General features: G+C 50.2%; 1 protein-coding gene across 1 annotated transcript; it reads left to right on the top strand.

Annotated features, from left to right (window-relative positions):
• Positions 1 to 9653: 9653 nt before the first annotated feature.
• Positions 9654 to 11405, top strand: RIOX1 (ribosomal oxygenase 1). The gene has a single exon (XM_076343414.1). The coding sequence runs from the start codon at positions 9654 to 9656 to the stop codon at positions 11361 to 11363; it is 1710 nt and encodes a 569-aa protein (XP_076199529.1). The 3' UTR covers positions 11364 to 11405.
• Positions 11406 to 20306: the final 8901 nt, after the last annotated feature.

The following is a 20306-nucleotide window of genomic DNA, read 5'->3' as shown; positions in this document are numbered from 1 at the left end:
CGCCGCTCCCCCCCGCCCCACCGGCAACTGCTCCCGCCCCCGCCGTCCGCCACGCCCATCCCGGCGGCCCATTGGCCGTCCGGCCCGTCGTGCGGCCTTTGGATTGCTGCGAGGAGATGCTCGTCAAAGACCCGACCCCGCCTCTCTCCGCCCACGGGTCCCGGGTGTTTTATTCACGCCGGGGCTTTGGCGCCCCCACTCTTTTGCTGCCGCTCCCGATTGGCTGAAGCGGTCGGAGCAGAGCGCCAGGATAGGTTGCCAGAGGTGCCAGCTGCGACGATGGGTCCGCCTCCCCACTCGGTGTTAGGCTGCGGTGGCGCGGCGAAGAGTTGGGTTGCGCGGTGGGAAGGCAGGCGGCTGCCACCTGGGCCGTCCCCCCGAGGGGGACAGGGCAGAAACCCGCCCCCCGCCCGGCTCCCGGAGACCCTCCGGCCGGCGTCCCACTGATGCGCTATGTGGGGACCTGCCTTCCGCAGTGCGGTTCGCCGCCTGCCTCCAGTTTGACTCTGCTGTGGGTCTCCTTCCTTTACAGCAGCGTGGCAGCTTCTGGGCAGGCAGGCCCGCGGGGCAGCGCCACCCTGCTTTGGGGCTTCCATCCTCCGAAGCTCTGGAGTGCGGGGAGCTGGGTGGCCAGGCCCCTCGAGCGTGAAAGCAGGCCCTGCGCTACCGCCTGCCGTGAGGGAGAGCTCAGGGGCAGGCGCCTGCCCAAAACGTGTTGCCGGCACTGCAGCTGTGGAGACTTTTTCCCCAAGCAGGGAGACCCCCTGGCAGCTTCTAGAGAGCCCCTCGCAGGAGGGGTAGCCATCCCGGCGTGGGCGGGTGGCAGCAGCACCAGCAGGAGGCTGAGGAGGATGGCTCCCACAGGCCCAGCTGTGGGGCCCAGTGCCGCCTCGGTTTCCCCCCGATAAACTGCCCTGTTGCCATCCCCAGGGCCTGCAGTGAAACGTGCTGCTAATGCCGGTTCTCCAGAAATTGCGCACGTAACGTCCTCCATCAGCTAGAGGATGAGTTTGCAGGGAAAACATGGGCAGGCTCGTCTCTGCTGTGCGTTAACCTCCATGATTGGGAATTTCTGAGACCCAAAATCTCAGGTTTCCTTCCTTCAGCCCAAGAAGCACAAGCATGCCTCCATATTCAAAGCGGGGGCAGTACCAGGCGCTGAATTTAGCAGGCAAGCTGCGCTTCAAAGGGAAGTTACCCAGGGGAATCCTCTGTGTGCGGCACCCGTGCAACTGGGCGTACGGGGCTTGGCCTGAACACATTATCCAGAATGCATATTTCCACCAGCTGCCTCCTCTCACCAGACTTTCAAGCAGCTACTTCATCCAAAATGCAAGCCAGAACAGTTCCTGGAGCATTCCGCTGGAAAAAAAAAAAAAACCAACACACCACCACCTCAGGAAATTGAAATGCAAAGATTACATGAGGTTTCTCTGCATAATTATCTTCACCCTGCATGCACCATCCCCCTTATTCCTCTTTGTTTCTGAATCAAGCAAAGAAACAGAGCAACAAAGAACATGGGCCTTAATGTTACTGGCAAACATCCAGAAAATAAAGCAACTGAAATCAGTGGGAATTTCAGAACATCGTGTGCAAAAATGATTTACCAAGTTCACATAGGAGGTGCTTGGGCAGAAGTATGAGCGTGACACTGACTCTGAGTTTCAGACTGATGCTCTGACCCCCAAATCATCCCTTGTTCACAAATTAAACTAAGAAGATACCTTTTTTTTTTCCTTACATCTTTTTTGCATATCCCTCTGCTTGGAAAGCAAAACCAAAGCAGAGAGTTGCCTTCCCTCTCACAGTTGCTTCTCAGTTACTTTCAGACTGCTGCTCTCAGCCAGCAGCACGACACAGCTATGTTTGAGCCAAACATGTTCCAAAATGACTAGACAGACATTTCTACCGGTTCTGAGTTTTCTTCTGATTTTATGAAAACTAGAGACATTCCTGACCTGGCATAGCTCTTAAAATACTGCATTCCCAGTAGCTTCGGTTTAACTCTTCATCTTATTCACAGTCTCTGGATTTCTGACAAAAATTTTTGTAAAACATGGTTCCCTAAACCTTAATTTCTAAGGAACAATTCCTGTGTTATAAAGATGCTCTACTTCCAAATGAAAAGTATTTGAGGGCTAGCAAGGAAAAGGCCAGGACATGCTATTGTAAATAAATTTCTAATGTATGCTTCAGTTATATATAGCTTTCACAAATATTTATTAGATAGTTAAATTAATTTGTTGCCATTACTGCTTCTCTGCTTGGCTGTTTGTATCTCTCCCTAACTTGACCTGCCCATATAGTCATTGGCGACCGAAGGGAAAGGGGGCTGTGGTGGGAAAGGAAAGTAAGATGACCCTAGAGGTCACCTAGCTGGACAAGCTGAGCATCTAACACAGCAAACTGCACATTCGCAGCGCTGCACTGCGGGTGCGAGTCACGTTCTGTGTAGTCAGTCTTCCCACAGAGAGTTTCCATGCAAAGGGGGAAATTAATTCCCCAAGGCCCGATACTGGAAGCAAGGCTTCAAGGTGCTTTAATCCTTATGGATAACAAAGAATTGGGAGAGACTTAATAGCATTCCCAAGAAATCCAACCCAATTTCCCCCTTTCTACCTTTTCTTTAAGATTGAGAACAGGGCTCCGTGGGTAACAGGCAGGATTAATGGACTTGGCTGTTCCTGTCATGCCCACTTACTCCTGTCAGCGGTGCCTTTCTAGCCGAGATCCTTCCCCGTCTCAGTGGGACAGCAGGGTAGTACGCTATCCCCTAAGGACCTGAGAGTGTATTACACATGCAGTCATGGTAATGCAAACTCCATATCCTCACTGCAGATACCCGGAGGCTTAACATCGTTCTCCCCTATTGGCTATCTAAAACAATGTCAGCGATTAAATCTCCCTTCTCTAATCACACCGTAATATTATCCCTTCTAGGAACAAGCCATACCAGTATAAATACTACAACATAAGCATTTTTATGCTGCTATAACTGTGCTCACCCAAGAGGAATTCCATCTTTTCGACAATACAGGTAAAACAGTGGGAGCTTGTGTGTGTGGATGAGCACTGACAATGGTCAAAAATACTTCTGGAAGGTGCCATATTGTCTAGTAGCAACACAAATCTACTACAGGAAGCAAACACACAAGTACTATGTGGGCTTTCTCCTGTCATGCTCTGAGCAGACCTGAACAATATGGTTGCTAAACCAAGACATCCTGTTTGCACGATTTCCATCTTGCTAGTGCTGCGTCAGAGGTGAGCGAGCAATTTCAGAGTACTTCAGAAAAACTTCGGTATTGGCAGCTTTTACAGGAAATAAAAGGTAAAGTCTTTTGCAAGGCTTCTGAAAAGGAGAAACTTACAGACGAAGCAGATGTTGAATGGTGCTGCTATACGTTAGCACGACTATATGTTCATTTGGAAATAGTGGGCATAAATATATTTAATGAGCAAAGCTATGCAGTTGCCATCATTAATACAGAAAGGATGTGAATAGCAAGAATCCTTCAAAATCTTTCTTCCATGGAAAAGCATCACCCAAACAGCTTGTCAAGAGCCGTGGCCTGTGCGTATCAAAAGAATATTCTCTAGCACAAGATACGTGATGCATGCAGGAACAGCTTGACTATACCTTCTATCTCGATTGTCTAGATGTGATTAATCCTACGGGGCAAATACTTCATTCAGATTCTCTTTGCTTTCATTTTAGGATAGGGATTTTCCCCTCATGGCCATTTACTTCTTCCGCTGAAAAGCAACAAGACTGGAGTCTTGGAGTCTGCAGCTTTGTGTTTAGTCACTGCCTACAGAGTCACTGCAGATGGTATCTGCTCAATGCTACCAAATGCTAGGTGGCGTCTATTAAGAGCACAAAAACCCTCATAAAATTATTTCAAAATGCTTACAAAGTACATATGCCCCATCAACAGGGTGAGTAAGCTCAGTGGAGGGTCCTACTCAAATACGTTATGTAAATTCGGCTTTAACTTACAAAGTATGTATTTTAGTGTCACACGGGACAAGAGCAAATGTCTGTGCTTCCAAATCCCTCCAAAACCAAAAATTCGTAGGGAGGACTGGACCTTGTCATTATTATTTTTATAAATTTGTTTTAATTTGACTGTTCCATGGCAGGGAAGGCTTCTTTTCTCCTCTCAGTGGGGCTCTGTGTACAAGATAACCAGGATTAAAGACCACAACCAGTCACTGAATAAGAAAATCCCTGAGAAGAGAGAAACAGCTGGAGAGAGGCCAAAATCTCTGCCAAGAGATGCTTCAGTGAGTGAGTGCATTCACTCTGATGAGGGAGGCCAGAGGACAGCTCTTGAGAAACAGTTCCTGAATTAGCTTTTAGTCTTGTTATCTGGCAGTGAACTTTATAGCTTTCACAACAAGGAGCGGGCTTCACAATCCAGCCCAGTGTCCTTCCAGTGATGACATACTGGATGTCACTAGGCTGTATGAGAAAGATTGTCAGGGCTCTAGCTAAGGAAACCCGTTATTGAAGGCTTGAAATGTTCTTTTTCCTTACTGGGTATTGCTTTTGGCATGAGAACAAAACTGACAGTGCAAAAGGAAGGTTGCCAGCAAAGTAATAATGAGAAAAAGGATTAAACTGAGTTCAACTTTCTAAAAGTGATTGGTTTACATTAATGGTTTGCTGGGAACACAGAGAAAGTACTGGGCAGTTTGCATGGTGGTGAGCAGCCGAGTATCCAATACGCAGAGAATTGCAAAGGATTTTGCCCTTTCCACTCATTAGTGAAGATTGCTCGTAGCTTTGCAGGATCAGGCCTTCTCCAAACTGCTCTTTAAACTCAAGATTTCCATTATTTGAACAGGGAATGGCATAAGGTTAAAATATCAAATTAACCCTACATCTCTTTCAGGTGCCGTTTACTTATTTATTCTGAAGTCACTTGTGGCTCTTTAATAAGTTGAACTCGCCACATTTTTTATGTCCTCTTAAATAAAACGAGTGTGGCTCTTGGCAATGCATCTTATATGCTCATAAAATCTGAGTAATTAAGAAATTTAATTGAGCCTCCAGTTGCTACTCTGTCTATGTGAGCAGCAGCTGGGGACCACCTAATCATTCAGAGATCTGTGCTACTTTCCTTTTGTTTATTTAAAGAGCTGTATGTGACACTGTTCTTTCTTTACGACAAATTCCCTTGAAATATTGGACAATGAATGAAAACAGCATGTAGACCTTGTGGCTATCCCTAGACAACCATCTGAGTACTCTGTAAGTGATACTGAAGCTCTCTCTTTTTGCCTTAGGTCAAACCCCTTTCTTGTGTCACACAGAAAAATAGCAACATTCTTTAATCTTGAAAGCATTTACTATTAGAAAGGCTAAATTGTCAAAAGAAACATTTTATTGTTATAGAGATTTCACCACCATTATTTTCTACCGTGTCCTTCACTCTGAGACTTTGTTACACATCAAAAAAAAAAATCCAATGTCAATCATCTGTCTCTTGCGGTAGAAAGTGGCATCCATACGAAGATCAGAGCCCTCGACTGAGACTTTGAACCCGCCGTACTGATAAACATCCAGAATAGCTTTGCTGCAGTCATTACAGATATTCTGGTGTAATTCAGGTCAGGCTCTGTATACAGCACCCAGCTTCTTCTGAGAAGAATCGGTTGCACTCGAATAAACTAAACAGTAACACAAATAACAACCCAGACACCCAGATTTTTCAAAGGCCTTTCCCCCCCCAAGCCTATTTAGCCATGCTTATGAATAATTAAAGCATACAACAGCCTAACTCCTACCATATTTCAAAGTGCCTGCATCTCGGTTTTGTTAAGGGCCCAGTTCTGTTGAAACAGTTTCAGCTGATAAGATTATTCTGGTAAGCAGGGCTTAACCTTGGGAAAACAAAGAATGGATTGAAAAAGAGAGTTCACCCTTCCCTTCTCTTCCAGTCTACACATGCACGCACAGGCTGCTTGCACTTCCCTCTCGTTTTCAACCCCATCCACGCCAGTCATCTTGCCAGGAAAATGCAATATCCCCTTCCACGCGTGTTTCCCACCGCAGGGGTGCAGAGCGCTGATCGGCCTCTGCCACCTGCTGGCAAAGCCGAAAATGTTCAAGACATTAAACTGGAGGCAAAAGTGTTGCCTACGCACATCTAAAATTCGGCTCCTTTACCGAAAACCATCATGGCACAAACAGGACAATTTTCTGCTGCTGTTGCTTTTCCCACAGCTTTGGCTGCGAAGGCTGTGCCAGCAGAACCCTATCAGCAAAACACCTCCACCTAGCCAGGGATCAGGTTAGGAAAGCTAAAGCCCTGATAGAATTAAATCTGGCCAGGGATGTCAAGGGCAACAAGAAAAGATTCTATAGGTACATCAGGGATAAAAGGAAGACAAGGGAAAACGTGGGCCCTCTCCGGAACAAAACGGGAGACCTGGTTACACGGGACACGGAGAAGGCGGAGGTACTCAATGACTTTTTTGCCTCCGTCTTCACCGGCAAGTGCCCGAGCCTCACTGCTCAAGCCACAGAAGGCAAAGGCGGGGACTGGGAGAATGAAGAGCCGCCCACTGTGGGAGAACATCAGGTTCAAGACCATCTGAGGCACTTGAAGGTGCACAAGTCCATGGGACCCGATGAGATCCATCTGTGGGTCCTGAGGGAACTGGCGGATGAAGTTGCTAAGCCACTATCCATCGTACTTGAGAAGTCGCAGCAGTCCGGTGAAGTTCCCACTGACTGGAAAAGGGGAAACATAACCCCCATTTTTAAAAAGGGAAAAAAGGAAGACCCGGGGAACTACAGGCCAGTCAGTCTCACCTCTGTGCCTGGGAAGATCATGGAGCAGATCCTCCTGGAAGCTATGCTAAGGCACATGGAGGACAGGGAGGTGATTCGAGACAGCCAGCATGGCTTCACCAAGGGCAAGTCCTGCCTGACCAACCTAGTGGCCTTCTATGATGGAGCGACTACATCAGTGGACACGGGAAGGCCTACACATGTTGTCTATCTGGACCTCTGTAAGGCCTTTGACACGGTCCCCCACAACATCCTTCTCTCTAAACTGGAGAGGTATGGATTTGATGGGTGGACTGTCCGGCGGGTGAGGAATTGGTTAGATGGTCGCATCCAGAGGGTAGTGGTCAACAGCTCAATGTCCAGATGGAGGTTGGTGACAAGTGGCCTCCCGCAGGCATCCATATTGGGACTGGTACTGTTCAGTATCTTCATCAATGCCATAGACAGTGGGATCGAGTGCGCCCTCAGCAAGTTTGCAGATGACACCAAGCTGAGTGGTGCGGTTGACACGCCAGAGGGACGGGATGCCATCCAGAGGGACCTGGACAAGCTCAAAAAGTGGGCCCGTGTGAACCTCATGAGGTTTAACAAGGCCAAGTGCAAGGTCCTGCACCTGGGTCGGGGCAACCCTGGTTTCAATACAGGCTGGAGTATGAAGGGGTTGAGAGCAGCCCTGCTGAGAAGGACTTGGGGGTACTGGTGGATGAAAAGCTGGACATGAGCCAGCAATGTGCGCTCGCAGCCCAGAAGGCCAGTCGTATCCTGGGCTGCATCAAAAGAAGCGTGGCCAGCAGGTTGAGGGAGATGATTCTGCCCCTCTACTCTGCTCTGGTGAGACCCCACCTGGAGTACTGCGTCCAGCTCTGGAGCCCTCAGCACAAGAAAGACACGGACCTGTTGGAGCAGGTCCAGAGGGGGGTCACAAAAATGATCAGGGGGATGGAACACCTCTCCTATGAGGAAAGGCTGAGAGAGTTGGGGTTGTTCAGCCTAGAGAAGAGAAGGCTTCGGGGAGGCCTTCTTGCAGCCTATCAGTACTTAAAGGGGGCTTATAAAAAAGATGGCGGCAAACTTTTTAGCAGGGCCTGTTGCGACAGGACAAGGGGGAATGGCTTTAAACTAAAGGGGGGTAGATTTAGGCTAGATATAAGGAAGAAATTTTTTACACTGAGGGTGGTGAAACACTGGCACAGGTTGCCCAGAGAGGTGGTGGATGCCCCATCCCTGGAAACATTCAAGGTCAGGTTGGACGGGGCTCTGAGCAACCTGATTTAGTTGAAGATGTCCCTGCCCACAGCAGAGGGGTTGGACTAGATGACCTTTAGAGGTCCCTTCCAACCCAAACTATTCTATGATTCTATGAAAATGAAAATAATTGTTACTGCATATGTACAAAATTGGTCTTGGCCACTTACAGCACAGTGATGGGATGTGAGGCTGATTTGTGCGGTTTTTTTAAGGCAATCCAACAATTCTTAAACCTTTAAGATGTCTGCACCTGTTCTAGAATTAAGACTTAACAGCTGAACTCATCCTCATTAGGCCTAACTAATGATTTCTGCTCCTGAATTCTGGCAAAATTGAAATGTAGATCTGGGTTGAGACCCTGGCAATGGTAAAGTTCAAAGAGGTCAAAATTTGGCTTTCAGCTTTGTATCCTAGGTCTGATACGTTAAGTGGCCCACACAACAGATCTGCACATGCCTTGTGAATGGTAGCTGCTTGTTTAACATACTGTGTGAAGCTGATATTCATATCTGTGAGAGGCTAATAACACCCTTGTGAACCAGAGGGTGCCTGGGCACACCTGGGTAATTGCTCCAGTTAAATGCTTTAGACTCACAGCAGCCTCTGGAGATGAAATTCTCATGCAAAATCCACTCCCTTGAATTATCGGAGTCCGTCAAAGATTTTTCTCACAGAAGAACTGCATAGTGAATCTCTTGTACTGAAGCTTGTTCTTGATCAGAAAAGCATCAACACAGTCTGACAATACAAACCCCTACAGTTTTTCACATTTGCCACGAGCTGAGTCTTGCTGGTCTGTCCTCTACCCTCCAGCAAAGCTTTCTGTGCTGAAGCTGCAGCCTCTGGAAGCGCAGAGCAGCCCTCAGGCTGCCCGGGTACCTGCAGTGCCACCAACACTGTCCTTCTGGGAAGCTTCAGGCTGAGAGAGATGGAGAGAGAACATAGGTCTGCCCAGGTTATTAGGCAGTTAATGGATTTGGCAAAAAAAAACCCACTACATGACATGACAGCCTGCTGGGTTTTGGGATCCTTTGAGAGGACATAGCCTCTCACCTGGCATCTCCATTAGAAGCACAAGAAAGGGGAGGAGGGATGGCACACCAGAACTAGGCTCCATCCAACTTGGATTTCTATTCCTTGCGCAACAGAGCCTTATGGAATAGGTCTTACCTCATCTCGCCTCATTAGGCTGCAAAGTAATTGCACGCTGTCCAAAAGCATATCCTTATGGTATGCCTTCGGAAAAAATCTTTTCTGCGCGTGCTTAGAATGTACTTACAGAACAAAGCTTTCCCGCCAGGGAACAGATATATCTACATTAGTTAGTTCCTAGTGGAATCGCCTCACCTTTCCTTTTTCGGGGCGGGGGGAAGGAAATAAGCCCGGTGTATTTTAAGTGGTCTTGAAAAAACGTAAGACATTCTGTTTTATACAGCATCACAAGCACACATTTAAAACTTCCTTCCGCGGGCCGACGTGCGGCCTGTCCACGCGGGGTCCATCTCCCCTGACATCCCGGGCCCGGGACGCTCCCGGCTGCACCCACGCGCGAAGGCCCCGGCGGAAGCGAGCCCGGCGGGGCGGGGCGGCGCGGGCAGCCATGGCGGCGGGCGGCGCGGAGGAGCAGCAGCGGCGGCGGCTGGGGCGGCTCTCGGCGCTCTCGGTGTACCGCCGGGCGGCGGGGGCCGGGCGGCTGGAGCGCCGCCGCCGCGGGACGCCGCTACCCGCGGGCAGCAAGCGGGCCAAGGCGCGGCCGAGGCGCGGCGGGGCGGGAAGCGGCGGCCCGGAGTCGGAGGCCCCGCCGCCGCCGATCGCTGCCGCCCCCCCCAGCCGCGTGGAGCGGACCAAGGCGCCTGCCTGCAGCCCCGAAGCGAAGCGGCAGGGCGGCCCCGCGGCGAGCCCGGGCGGCCCGCAGCCGCCGGGGGAGGGCGGCGGCGTGGTGGGGCTGCTGCGGCGGCTGGGGCGGGTGGAGGACAGCCGGCAGCGGGCGGCCGAGCTGTTCCGGTGGCTGGTGGCGCCGGTGGCGCCGGGGGAGTTCCTGGGGCGGCACTGGGAGCGGGCGCCGCTGCTGGTGCGGCGGGGCGACCCCGGCTACTACGCGGGGCTCTTCTCCACGGCCGACTTCGACGCCGCCCTGCGAGGCGGCGAGGTGCACTTCGGGACTCACCTGGACGTGACCAGCTACGCCGAGGGGGTGCGGGAGACGCACAACCCGTCCGGCCGGGCCCTGCCCGCCGTCGTCTGGGACTTCTACCAGAACGGCTGCTCCCTGCGGCTCCTCAGCCCCCAGGCCTTCTCCCCCACCGTCTGGCACTTCCTCTCCATCCTGCAGGAGCACTTCGGCAGCATGGCGGGGGCCAACACATACCTGACGCCACCTGGGACGCAGGGCTTTGCCCCCCACTATGATGACATCGAGGCCTTCGTGCTGCAGCTGGAGGGGAAGAAGCACTGGCGCGTCTACAGCCCCCGGACAGATGCAGAGGTGCTGCCCCAGTTCTCCAGCGCAAACCTCACACAGGCTGAGCTCGGCGAGCCCATGCTGGAGACGGTGCTGGAGGCCGGGGACCTGCTGTACTTCCCCCGAGGCTTTATCCACCAGGGTGACTGTCTTCCTGACGCGCACTCGCTCCACATCACGGTGTCCTCCTACCAGAGGAACTCCTGGGGGGACTTCCTGGAGAAGCTCCTGCCGGCTGCTCTGCAGATGGCCCTGGAGGAGGACGTGGAGTATCGGCGAGGGCTTCCCATGGACTACCTGGGGTACATGGGGGTCACCAACTCGGACGCAGTCGACGCTCGCCGAACAGCCTTTATGGGGAAGGTGCAGAGCCTGATAAAGAAACTTGTTGACTATGCACCCATTGACGCTGCCGTGGATCAGAGAGCCAAGTCGTTTCTTCATGACTGTCTCCCCCCAGTGCTTACACAAAGTGAAAAGGCGCAGAGCATGTACGGCTTCCCGGCCCGGTGGCAAGATGGAGGGCCCTGTGATGTTGATATACTGATAACAAAAGACACACAAGTACGTCTCCTCCGCCATGGCATCATTAGATTGTGTAATGAAGAAGCAGGTGTGATGCTGTATTACACGACAGAAAACTCAAGAGTGTATCACAAGGAAGAACCCAAGTTCCTTGAGATAGATCCCGAGTACACAGACAGTATCGAATTTCTCCTGTCTTCCTATCCAAACCACGTCAGTGTGGATACCCTTCCATGTGAAACCTTGGAGGACAAGATTTCTCTAGCCACACTCCTGTTTGAGAAGGGCATTCTGACCACAAAGAAGCCTCTGGTGCAAGTGTAACTCTTTATTTTTTAACAAAATAAACATACATTTGTTTAGAAAGTGTTCTGTCTTGTTCTCGCCTTACACCTGCTAGGTGTGAATCAGCAGTCCAGATCACAGTATCTCATCTGGGGGCAGAAGGGCTTTGGTGTGGGTAGAGAAATCAAATGTTCTCATTAAAATGGGTATCTGCTCTAGGAGCGATTCTGCATGGCTGAGGGGCTAGAGAAGGGAAGTGCTTAATTTTTTATTTTTTCCTTTCGCCAGCCATATTGCTACACCCTAGGTAACTTCAGGAAGCTAGTGAACTTTCTGGCAGTCTGTAAATCATCTGTGTGTTTACACAGTGTTTTAAAGAAGCCTGCCCTACTGTGGGAAGTACTCTCATTACTCACAGGCAAATTTGGTGATGGTCACCATCCTGTGTGCTTGTGCTGTGCCACACTGCACAGCCACAGCGTGGCCTTCAGGCCTGTGCTGTGCTGCACAGATCCCTTGGCCACAGGAAAAACTCGGCCAACTCTTCCTAAAAGCAGAGCCGGCAGGCAGCTCCCACTCGGTGCTAGTGATTACGCCACCTGCACGGCCTTGCCCTTATCAAACAGTGCAGCAAGATGTTCTCATGCAAACGTGAGCTGCTCCATTTGAAATGCTTCAGGCTCCGTCTCTTCTTTTTCAGTCTGATAATTGCAAGCTGTCTTAGTGATAGAATAACCTCCCCCACTGTTTTTTTCCTGCAGCAGCCCCTAGCAAGGAAATTACTGGTCCTTACAAGGCAAATGGGGCACCCTCTAATATGGGGCTGTTCATGCTGGGTGCAAAAAGTTCCATACCAGGACCTAACAAGTTACATGAATACATGCCTGGCCCTGTGGCTAGTTCCCGTAAATACTGACGAGCCTCAGATGATACACTTTTCCACAATGCTGTTTCATCGTCCCAGTCAGCAGGTGAGGGGTATTCTGTCTTTAAAGCCTCCTGAAGCCATGCCCACAAGGAGCAGGCTGCATTACCCTGTGCTCCTCCGAGCTGCTGGGTAATCATGGTTTTGCGAGATGGCACCCAAGCACTCTAATTATTTAGGATTTAAGTATACACTATCATCTCCTCCAAAGTCCTCTACTTGCAACAGCCAGTGCGCCAGCCTTTCCCCTGTCTTTTGCCCATATGCTTTTGCTAAATCTTGAAACTCAGGCTGTATAAAATCACACACCATGAGAGCGTGCTGAGGTGTCCCTGGGGGGCCCTTTGCTTTGTGAACCATTGGTGGCCGGACAGCAATGCTGTTGCCACGCTCATCCTCTGACCCTTCTGTCTACTCGTCCTCACCAGAACGTCCTTGTTCCACCATTCATCCCCCTGGCAAACAGCTCGTGCCCGAGTGGTGCCCTTCCCGGGCTGCTCTGCATGCCCCTCTTGCACCACAGGCACCTGCACCATGGCTGCCTGTGCCGCAGGCACTTGCAGCGCGGGTGGCTGCACCACAGACGCTTGCACCACGGGCAGCTGTATGGCAGGTGCCTGCACTGCAGCTTGCTGCTTGGGGGCTGCTGTGCGGAGTTGCACCAGTAGCTCATGCAGGTCTTTCTGCCTTGGCTGTAAGCGCCCCCATGTCCGTCTCAAGCATGTTAATAACAACCAAAGGCGGCACAAATTCTCCTTAGCTTTTTCTTTCCGTGGCCCGTTTTCTAAGACAGCATAATACTTCAGCTGGAGTGGGCCATTCTGATAATTCCTCCTCAGTTTCTAAATCCACTGGGGAAACCACCTAGGCTAAACACCTTGCAAATACCCCTTACGGATTTGTGCGGAGCCAGCCAGGCAGAGTTTCCCTTTTCTTTATTCTTTCTCCAGAAAGGCATTTCTCACTGAGACCTGCCGACTGCGCCAAATGTTTTGCACTAGGAGGTGCTGGTCCATTATGATCCCAGTAAGAAAGACACTCGCATTCTGTAAGGTATCATTAAAAATGCTATTTATTAGAGCTAACACTCTAAGAAGAGAAGGAAACAGCTTTATTTATCATGTCTAGAGTCAAACAGAAACAATGTTCGCATGAGAATGTGTTGCTGCACTGTTCGATAAAGGCAAGGCCATGCAGGTGGCATAATCGCAGGTACTGGGTGGGAGCTGCCTGTGGGCTCCTCTCTAAGGAAGAGCTGGCTGAGTTCTTCCTGCGGCCAGGGAATCTTTGAAGCACAGCACAGGCCTGAAGGCCACGCTGTACGTGCAGTGCAGCACAGCACAGGCCTGGGCGTGCTCGGGTTAACTCTGTTGTGGGTCACTAACTGCTCGATGTACAATGGTGTTCCCTTCAGGATCACTACACTGACTTCCACTGAGAAAAATAGTGAGATGCCTAAATGTGCTGGAAGATTTCAGACCTAGTGACAAACTGATCTCTCAGTTTCAGAATAAGAAAGCAATTTATCTGCTTCATGCTTTGTTCCCTATATAAAAATAGGAATGCATTTTCCATGCATGTGTGAATTCATAATAATAATAATAATAATAATAATAATAATAATGGAATATGGAATGTATAATAATGCTACAAATACACTTGTAATAGCAATACTTTATCTTTCTTTAATGTCCTCCAGCACTGAAGATCTCCATATTTCTTAAGTATCAATACTTTTCAATTTTCAACCTAAGGCAAGCTAAAAACCTATAATTACCCTTATTTTACAGACAATGGCTAGCAAGGAAAACTCTATGTAGCTCGGCCAAAAGCACACGGCATCTTTTGCAAAATTTAGAAAAGAAAGCCATTTGCATTAAGTTAACAACGCAGACTTTGCTTTCATGGTCTCTCTCTTTCTAGTATGTTTGCAACCAAGTATGAAGAGATGGGTCAAAATTAAGTTTACCCAATTCCCTTGATTTCTGAGGTGTCTTAAATTAGAGTGTTTATTTGGAGCATATATGTTCTATGGCTTTTTATAATATTGGATTCAAAGGTACCCTTCTTGGGTACTGATGATTTTATAGCGCAATGGTGCTGATAAAGAGAAAACAGGCAATTGCTTGATTTCATGTTTCATAGCAGTTAGAATTTCCCATACCCACACACAGATCAGCAGCCTCCAAGCAGGGGCTTCTCCCATCGAACTCCTGAGGGTTGGTGTCCAGCCCATGTTGCCCCACTGCGGCAGATGCACAAGCTATGATAGCCTTGAGCCTACTGATAACGTGTATGCTTGTGAGAGCCCTCGTTAAACCTTCTGATGTCACACTTTATCACTGGGGATCTGGCGTTGGAGAGGAAAACATGTTCGGACAACTGGCATTGTGATCTTCTCTATACATCTTACATATGGAAGATCTCCCTGGGATATATTCACCAGGAAAACAGGAGACTTTCATCATTCCCACAGCTGCCCTTTGTTTTCTGTTTCCCTGCTCTAGAGATGGCATCTCCGTGCGACCTAAAGCAGTTCAGTCAGAAATGGGCTTCCAAAATGACCTCATGGTGATGAAGAGGTTCGCAGAGGGCGAGTGGAACTGTGAAGCTGTCGTGCCCACGGCAGGAAATGCACCTTGCAAATTCACCTGGAATTCCAGCTGAAAACTTCTCATCCAAAGGCCAGCTAAAACTATTCTCAGGGTTTACTGTCAATATTCCTCACTGGGAGAAAACAGGAAAAGTGTAAGAATACACTTGTATTACAATCTCTCTATGGGTGAGACAGCTCTGCTCCTCTAGGTGATCATACATTATCTGCCACAGGGCACTTCCTCTGTGCAGTTTTCCTCTCATCCACACCTTGGACCTCACACCTTATGATAACCCCACACAACAATCTGATCAATGGCCTGAGGATGGCTGCCAGAAGGGAAGGGACGGCTGATACATCAGAATCAGTCCTTGACCAGTCAGTCAGAAACCTGGGTATACCCTTAGTACTCCTAGTGCTAAGTACTAGTACTTAGATCTCCCAGGAAGTGTCTGGATTCACCCTATTCACCACATGTAGGTGATGTCCAGTATATTTTTTTAAACACCCAAACTGTTGTTGCCAATTCCCCGCATATATGAATTCAGGAAAAGGGGCAACCTTTTCCAAAGGAAGCCTGCACCTTCACTGAGTTTGGGAGAGAAACCCGGGTATGGAGCTGCAGCTGCTCCTTCCTCTGGGTCTGTTCCTGCAAGTGTAATAACCAGCAGGCCTGAAGGCAGATTGCTCCCAAGAACCTGCCCTGTGTTTGCACTTGCCGTTTGGAAACTGCCTCTGTGGCAGCTGGCCTGACAGCAGGTACAGCCTGTGCAGCCGTGGGACACCGGGGCCTGGGCAGAGCTGCTGCCTTTGGAGATGCTCCCGCAATGCCAGGGGACTGGCTGTGCCGAGCCTGCCCTGCTGCGGGCACTGCCAGGGCTGCAGCGAGGGCTCCAGGCAGCCTTGATGTCTCCCAGCACAGCAAGTGCCCCTCAGTTGCAATCTCCCTGCCTGTGTGTGGGAGGGTATGGGGAAGGAGCAGCTGCTTCAAGGAGTACTCCCCACTGCGGAGCACTAAGGCTCACCAAGTAGCCGGAGCCTGTCTGCCCCATCAGGCAATGGGGTAGATATGAGGTGCTGTTGCCCCGGCTGCATCTGACACAAGCCCTTTGTCAACTCTGGTCTGATGGACCTGGGGAAGTGTTTCATTCTCCAGAGGCTGCACCACGGCTAGTGGAGGGGAATGCTCAGCATGCTGTAAGGCAAGGCAAGGCAAGGCTTGCTTGGGCTATATCCTGGGCATATATCTAGGAGATATATATGTATAGGCTACATGTGCCTGCTCCTCCACAAGCACTTGTGCCTGAAGTGCTGAAGTGGAGCAATGTGGAGGGACAGGGATGTGTATGGAGGTGGCTGAGAGGCTATGGGTCCCTCTCTTTCCCCTTGAGGCCAGGTGAAGTCTAGATAATGGTCTGGATAGATGAATAACTCTTAGAAGCTGAGGTTAGGTCTGGTGAGTGCCAAGTTGGTAATGGCCCATCTGTATTTGCTATGCTGTGAGTGCACTGGGAACCATTTTCTCTGGGATGGTGTGGTGTAAACAGTAATGGAGTCTGACAACATGTTATAAAATAAAGTTTTACTGAGGCAGTAAGAAAGATGAGTAACAACATGCCCATACGGCAACTCACTCAATCACCAATAGCAAACACAGGATCGTAAGCAATGCCATGGTTCCAGTGGGCTGCCAGGTACATTTGGTGTGCAGGTCATCTGGCAGCAAGAGCCAGTCATGCAAATGCCTTTTGAATGCGGGTGAGAGTCGCACCGCCCCGTGGCTCCAGCAGTGGTGGTGTGATTTGAGAGAATCATTCCTTACACTAATAATGTGGGCAGCATCCTGCCTATGCTGTCGGTGTTGGTCAGGGGGCAGGGTGTCAGGAGGCAGGGCGTCAGATGGGACATGGGAGGTGGGGCATGCCTGGAGCTAATGCAGCAGAAACCTTGGTGGCTGCCATCACTCCTATGTACTCTGTGCAATCTGTCAGCGTACTTGAATGTCCCCACCAGTTACCTTCAGCTGTAGTCCAGCTAAGCAGCTGTGCTGCCATTTGCCTCGGGTGGTGTTGAGTTCAGCATTAGTTGACTGGCTGAGTCTTGAACATAGCCTTTGAAGTATTGGTGAGACCTCTCTTCCTGACAGGCAATACAGGTACGAGTCCATTAGCACTTCCTCTTCATCACTGGGCAGGCAGATCATTTCTGCAAAGGCAAGAGTTTTGTTAATCAAACCAGAAAAATGTTTGCAATCCCAAAGAAAGTAAATGCTAGACATATTCTCCTCCCCTTTCCAGCATTCACCAGGAGCAAGGAGTCCATTTTGAACCAGCTGGCCATCTAAGATGGGGGATAAGGCAGCAGAAGGCTCATTCAAAGGATCAGGATGATGCTTGGCAAGAGAGCTAGGCTTTATTCTACCCCAAAGGCAAGCACACCCAGGTCTGAAGGACCTGAGTTGACAGATGCTTTTTCATTTATTGAATTAATGTTGCTAACACCTGTACCAGTATAACCCCAATAACATGGCTTCACATACCCACAGCTGTGAGTAGAATTGGGTTCACATTTTCTGTAATTTCCCTGATCTTTTTTGATCAGGCAGTGAGGAAAAGGGATAGCAATCTGAATTTATCTTAATTGAACAGATCATATGCAATATGCTCATTTATCTCCCTGGTGGCCTGTGAACTTTAAATAAATTTCTGTACTCTCCATACAACTGTGGTCTCCCCATGGGTGTACCATCTTCAGCCTGTACTTTAAAGCAACCTCCACTATATGCACCTTTGGGTGCAGAGATTTCACCACATGTACAGTGAATGTGTCATCACAAATGGAAACATCTCTGATTGCTGAACTGCAGAAAGTGTACAATATGGGGTGTTAGAAAAAGTAGTGGTGCTGGTGTCTCTGGTTAAGAGCTGTCAGGCTGCTGGGAGAGAGATCTCTCTGGAAGAGCTATCTTCTGTGCCTTGGGTTCACCTCTCCTCTGGAAGGATGTGCTCTGGCCGGTAATTTCTGCTTCTGGCCCCAATATGGTCCGGTCATCCAAGAAGCTGTTCTGCAATCTTCTCCCAAAGGATGTACCCCTGCTGCTTTGTGTTTGGATTGCAAAATTTATATAAGAGATCAGAACTGATAAAAGAGAATTAGTAGCAAATGAAACTCCCAGGCCCTTCCCTACCCAGGATATTTTGTAATCCATGCTCCCAACTGGCCCAGCCAAAGCCCATGGACCTGCCCTTGTGTGGGGAAGGCGCTCTGTCTGGGTGTGGGCAAGAAGAGCAGGTGGCAGAGCAGGAGGGAGGGAGGGACGGGAGCCTTGGGGCAGCCCATGGCCACACCAGCTGCCATCATCTGGTGAGAGGTGAAAGACTGCGAAGTCCCAGAAGATGCCAGGAGAGCGGCACCAGGCTCATGGAGCTGTCTCTCCCATGAGATGCTCCCAGGCCACGGCCCCATGAGCCCACACCAGTGCAGGGCAGCACCAGCCTCTCTTGGGAGCGAGGTGGGCTCCCGTCCCATATGAGCTTCTGCAGAACAGCTTCCCCCAGGGGGAAGGTGGGACCCAAGCCCCAAACATGTTCCCTCACTGGGCCTCTGGAGCAGGGGGGGCCTGAAGGAGCTGGGGCAGAGGGGAGTGCAGAGGGGCTCTGTGACAGACCCTGCCACACTGCCCCACCACTGTCCTGATGCACAGAGCTGGCCCCATGTGGAGCTGGCCGCAATTCCCCTGATCGGGGACAAGTGGGAGCTTGCCTTTCCTCCAGCACAGCACGGGCTCCATGATGGTGATGCCCTGCTGCGTATGGGATCATGTCCCCTGGGTGAGCTGTCTGGGCTGTCCAGGGAAATCAGTCCATCCCAAAGTGCTCCCAGACTGTGGGGACAATTTCCTCCAGGTCTGCATGCGGCAAAGGGGCAACCTTTTCCAAAGGGAGACTGCAGTTTGGCTGAGTTCAGGAGAGGGAGAGCCTGTGAGAGAAGCCCAAGTACAGGGAAGAATAAGGCTGCAGCTGCGCCTTCCTCTGGGTCTGTTCCTGCAAGGGTAATAACCAGCAGGCCCGAAGGCTGATTGCTCCCTAGAACCTGTCCTGTGTTTGCACTTGCTATTTGGAAACTGCCCCCATGGGCAGCTGGCCTGACAGGGTGGGCAAGTACAGCCTGTGCAGCCATGGGACACCGGGGCCTGGGCAAAGCTGCTGCCTTTGGAGATGTTCCCGCAGTGCCAGGGGACTGGCTGTGCCGAGCCCGCCCTGCCACCGGCACTGCCAGGGCTGCCTTGACATCTCCCAGCACATCATGTGCCACTACTGTATGACCTGTCCAGAATTGGTTTTCAAGGCTATGAATGAGAAAAAAGAGTTTACTTCTTCTCTGCATGCTTAGTATCTTCAGCTCATATTTTAAAACACCCCCTCAGAAATGCATATTTCAGTGTAGGGATTTCACCAGGTTTACCCTGAATGCCTATAAAGCTCACGGAGCTGCAGGAAGGGTATGATATGGAATGTTATAACTGGGATGCCAGGGTCTCTGGTTGAGAACTCTCAGGCAGCTTTTCCCACTGGATGGGATGTTTCTCTTCTGTGCCTTGGGTTCGTCTCCCCTTCAGAAGTATGTGCTCTCGCTGGGGGCTGCTTCTTTTTAACCAAGATGCCTTGGTCATCCTACAAGCTCTTCTGCTTGATTTATAGTCAGTACAATTTTCTTTCAGAAGAATGCTTTTTGCTTTGGAATTATGGGGAGAAAATGGGATCAGAATTCCTTGAAGTAATTAGCTGAGTTTTCGCTGGGAGTGGGGTAATTTTCTTTGGACCATGTGAGGTGAAATTGCTATATGAGGGGGGATGGATGCTGGACTACACAATTAATCCTAGATAAGAAAGCACGTGACACTTTCAGAGGGAGAGAAAGCACAATTTTCATGGGCAAGGAAAATCTGCTGAGAGTCTGCCCAATGCCTCTGACTACCTGGTATTACAAAATAGGACCATGCTGAGGGTTCTCTCACATGCTTCCAAGCAGTGCAGAAACACAAACATAGCTACAGGGAGCACATCCACCATTTTTTTCCAAGAAGAGCTATGCACAGTGACAGGAGAGCTGTGAGAAAGCAAGGCTTTATTTACTCCTGTAATCAGCCCCTTGGGGCACTGGTACAGCATCTTTTCGAAGCATACATGAACCATTGGCTTCACAACAGCCACATGGGGCAGGGAGAGAGGGGAGGGGAGCCAGCAGTCCCACTCCTGCCAGGGCAGGAGGAGGAGGCAGCTCTCCATGACTGGCTGCCCAGGCACAGCAGCCAGGACATCCAGCTTAAATACAACCACGATGTAGCTGAGTGGATCACAGGAGCAGCTGCAGATTGCTCCCAGCTTTCTTTGCTGAACACCGTTGTGGTCACAGCAGACAAGGTTTCTCTTGCCCAGCATTTCCACATCACTCATCCCCC

This window comes from Aptenodytes patagonicus, chromosome 7 (genome assembly GCF_965638725.1).
Source record: "Aptenodytes patagonicus chromosome 7, bAptPat1.pri.cur, whole genome shotgun sequence".
Taxonomy (NCBI): domain Eukaryota; kingdom Metazoa; phylum Chordata; class Aves; order Sphenisciformes; family Spheniscidae; genus Aptenodytes; species Aptenodytes patagonicus.
This window is presented reverse-complemented; position numbering and strand designations above follow the sequence as displayed.

What these genes read in the sequence shown, in the direction of transcription:
- RIOX1 (XM_076343414.1), top strand. Translation starts at nt 9,654, where the DNA reads ATGGCGGCGGGCGGCGCGGAGGAGCAGCAGCGGCGGCGGCTGGGGCGG.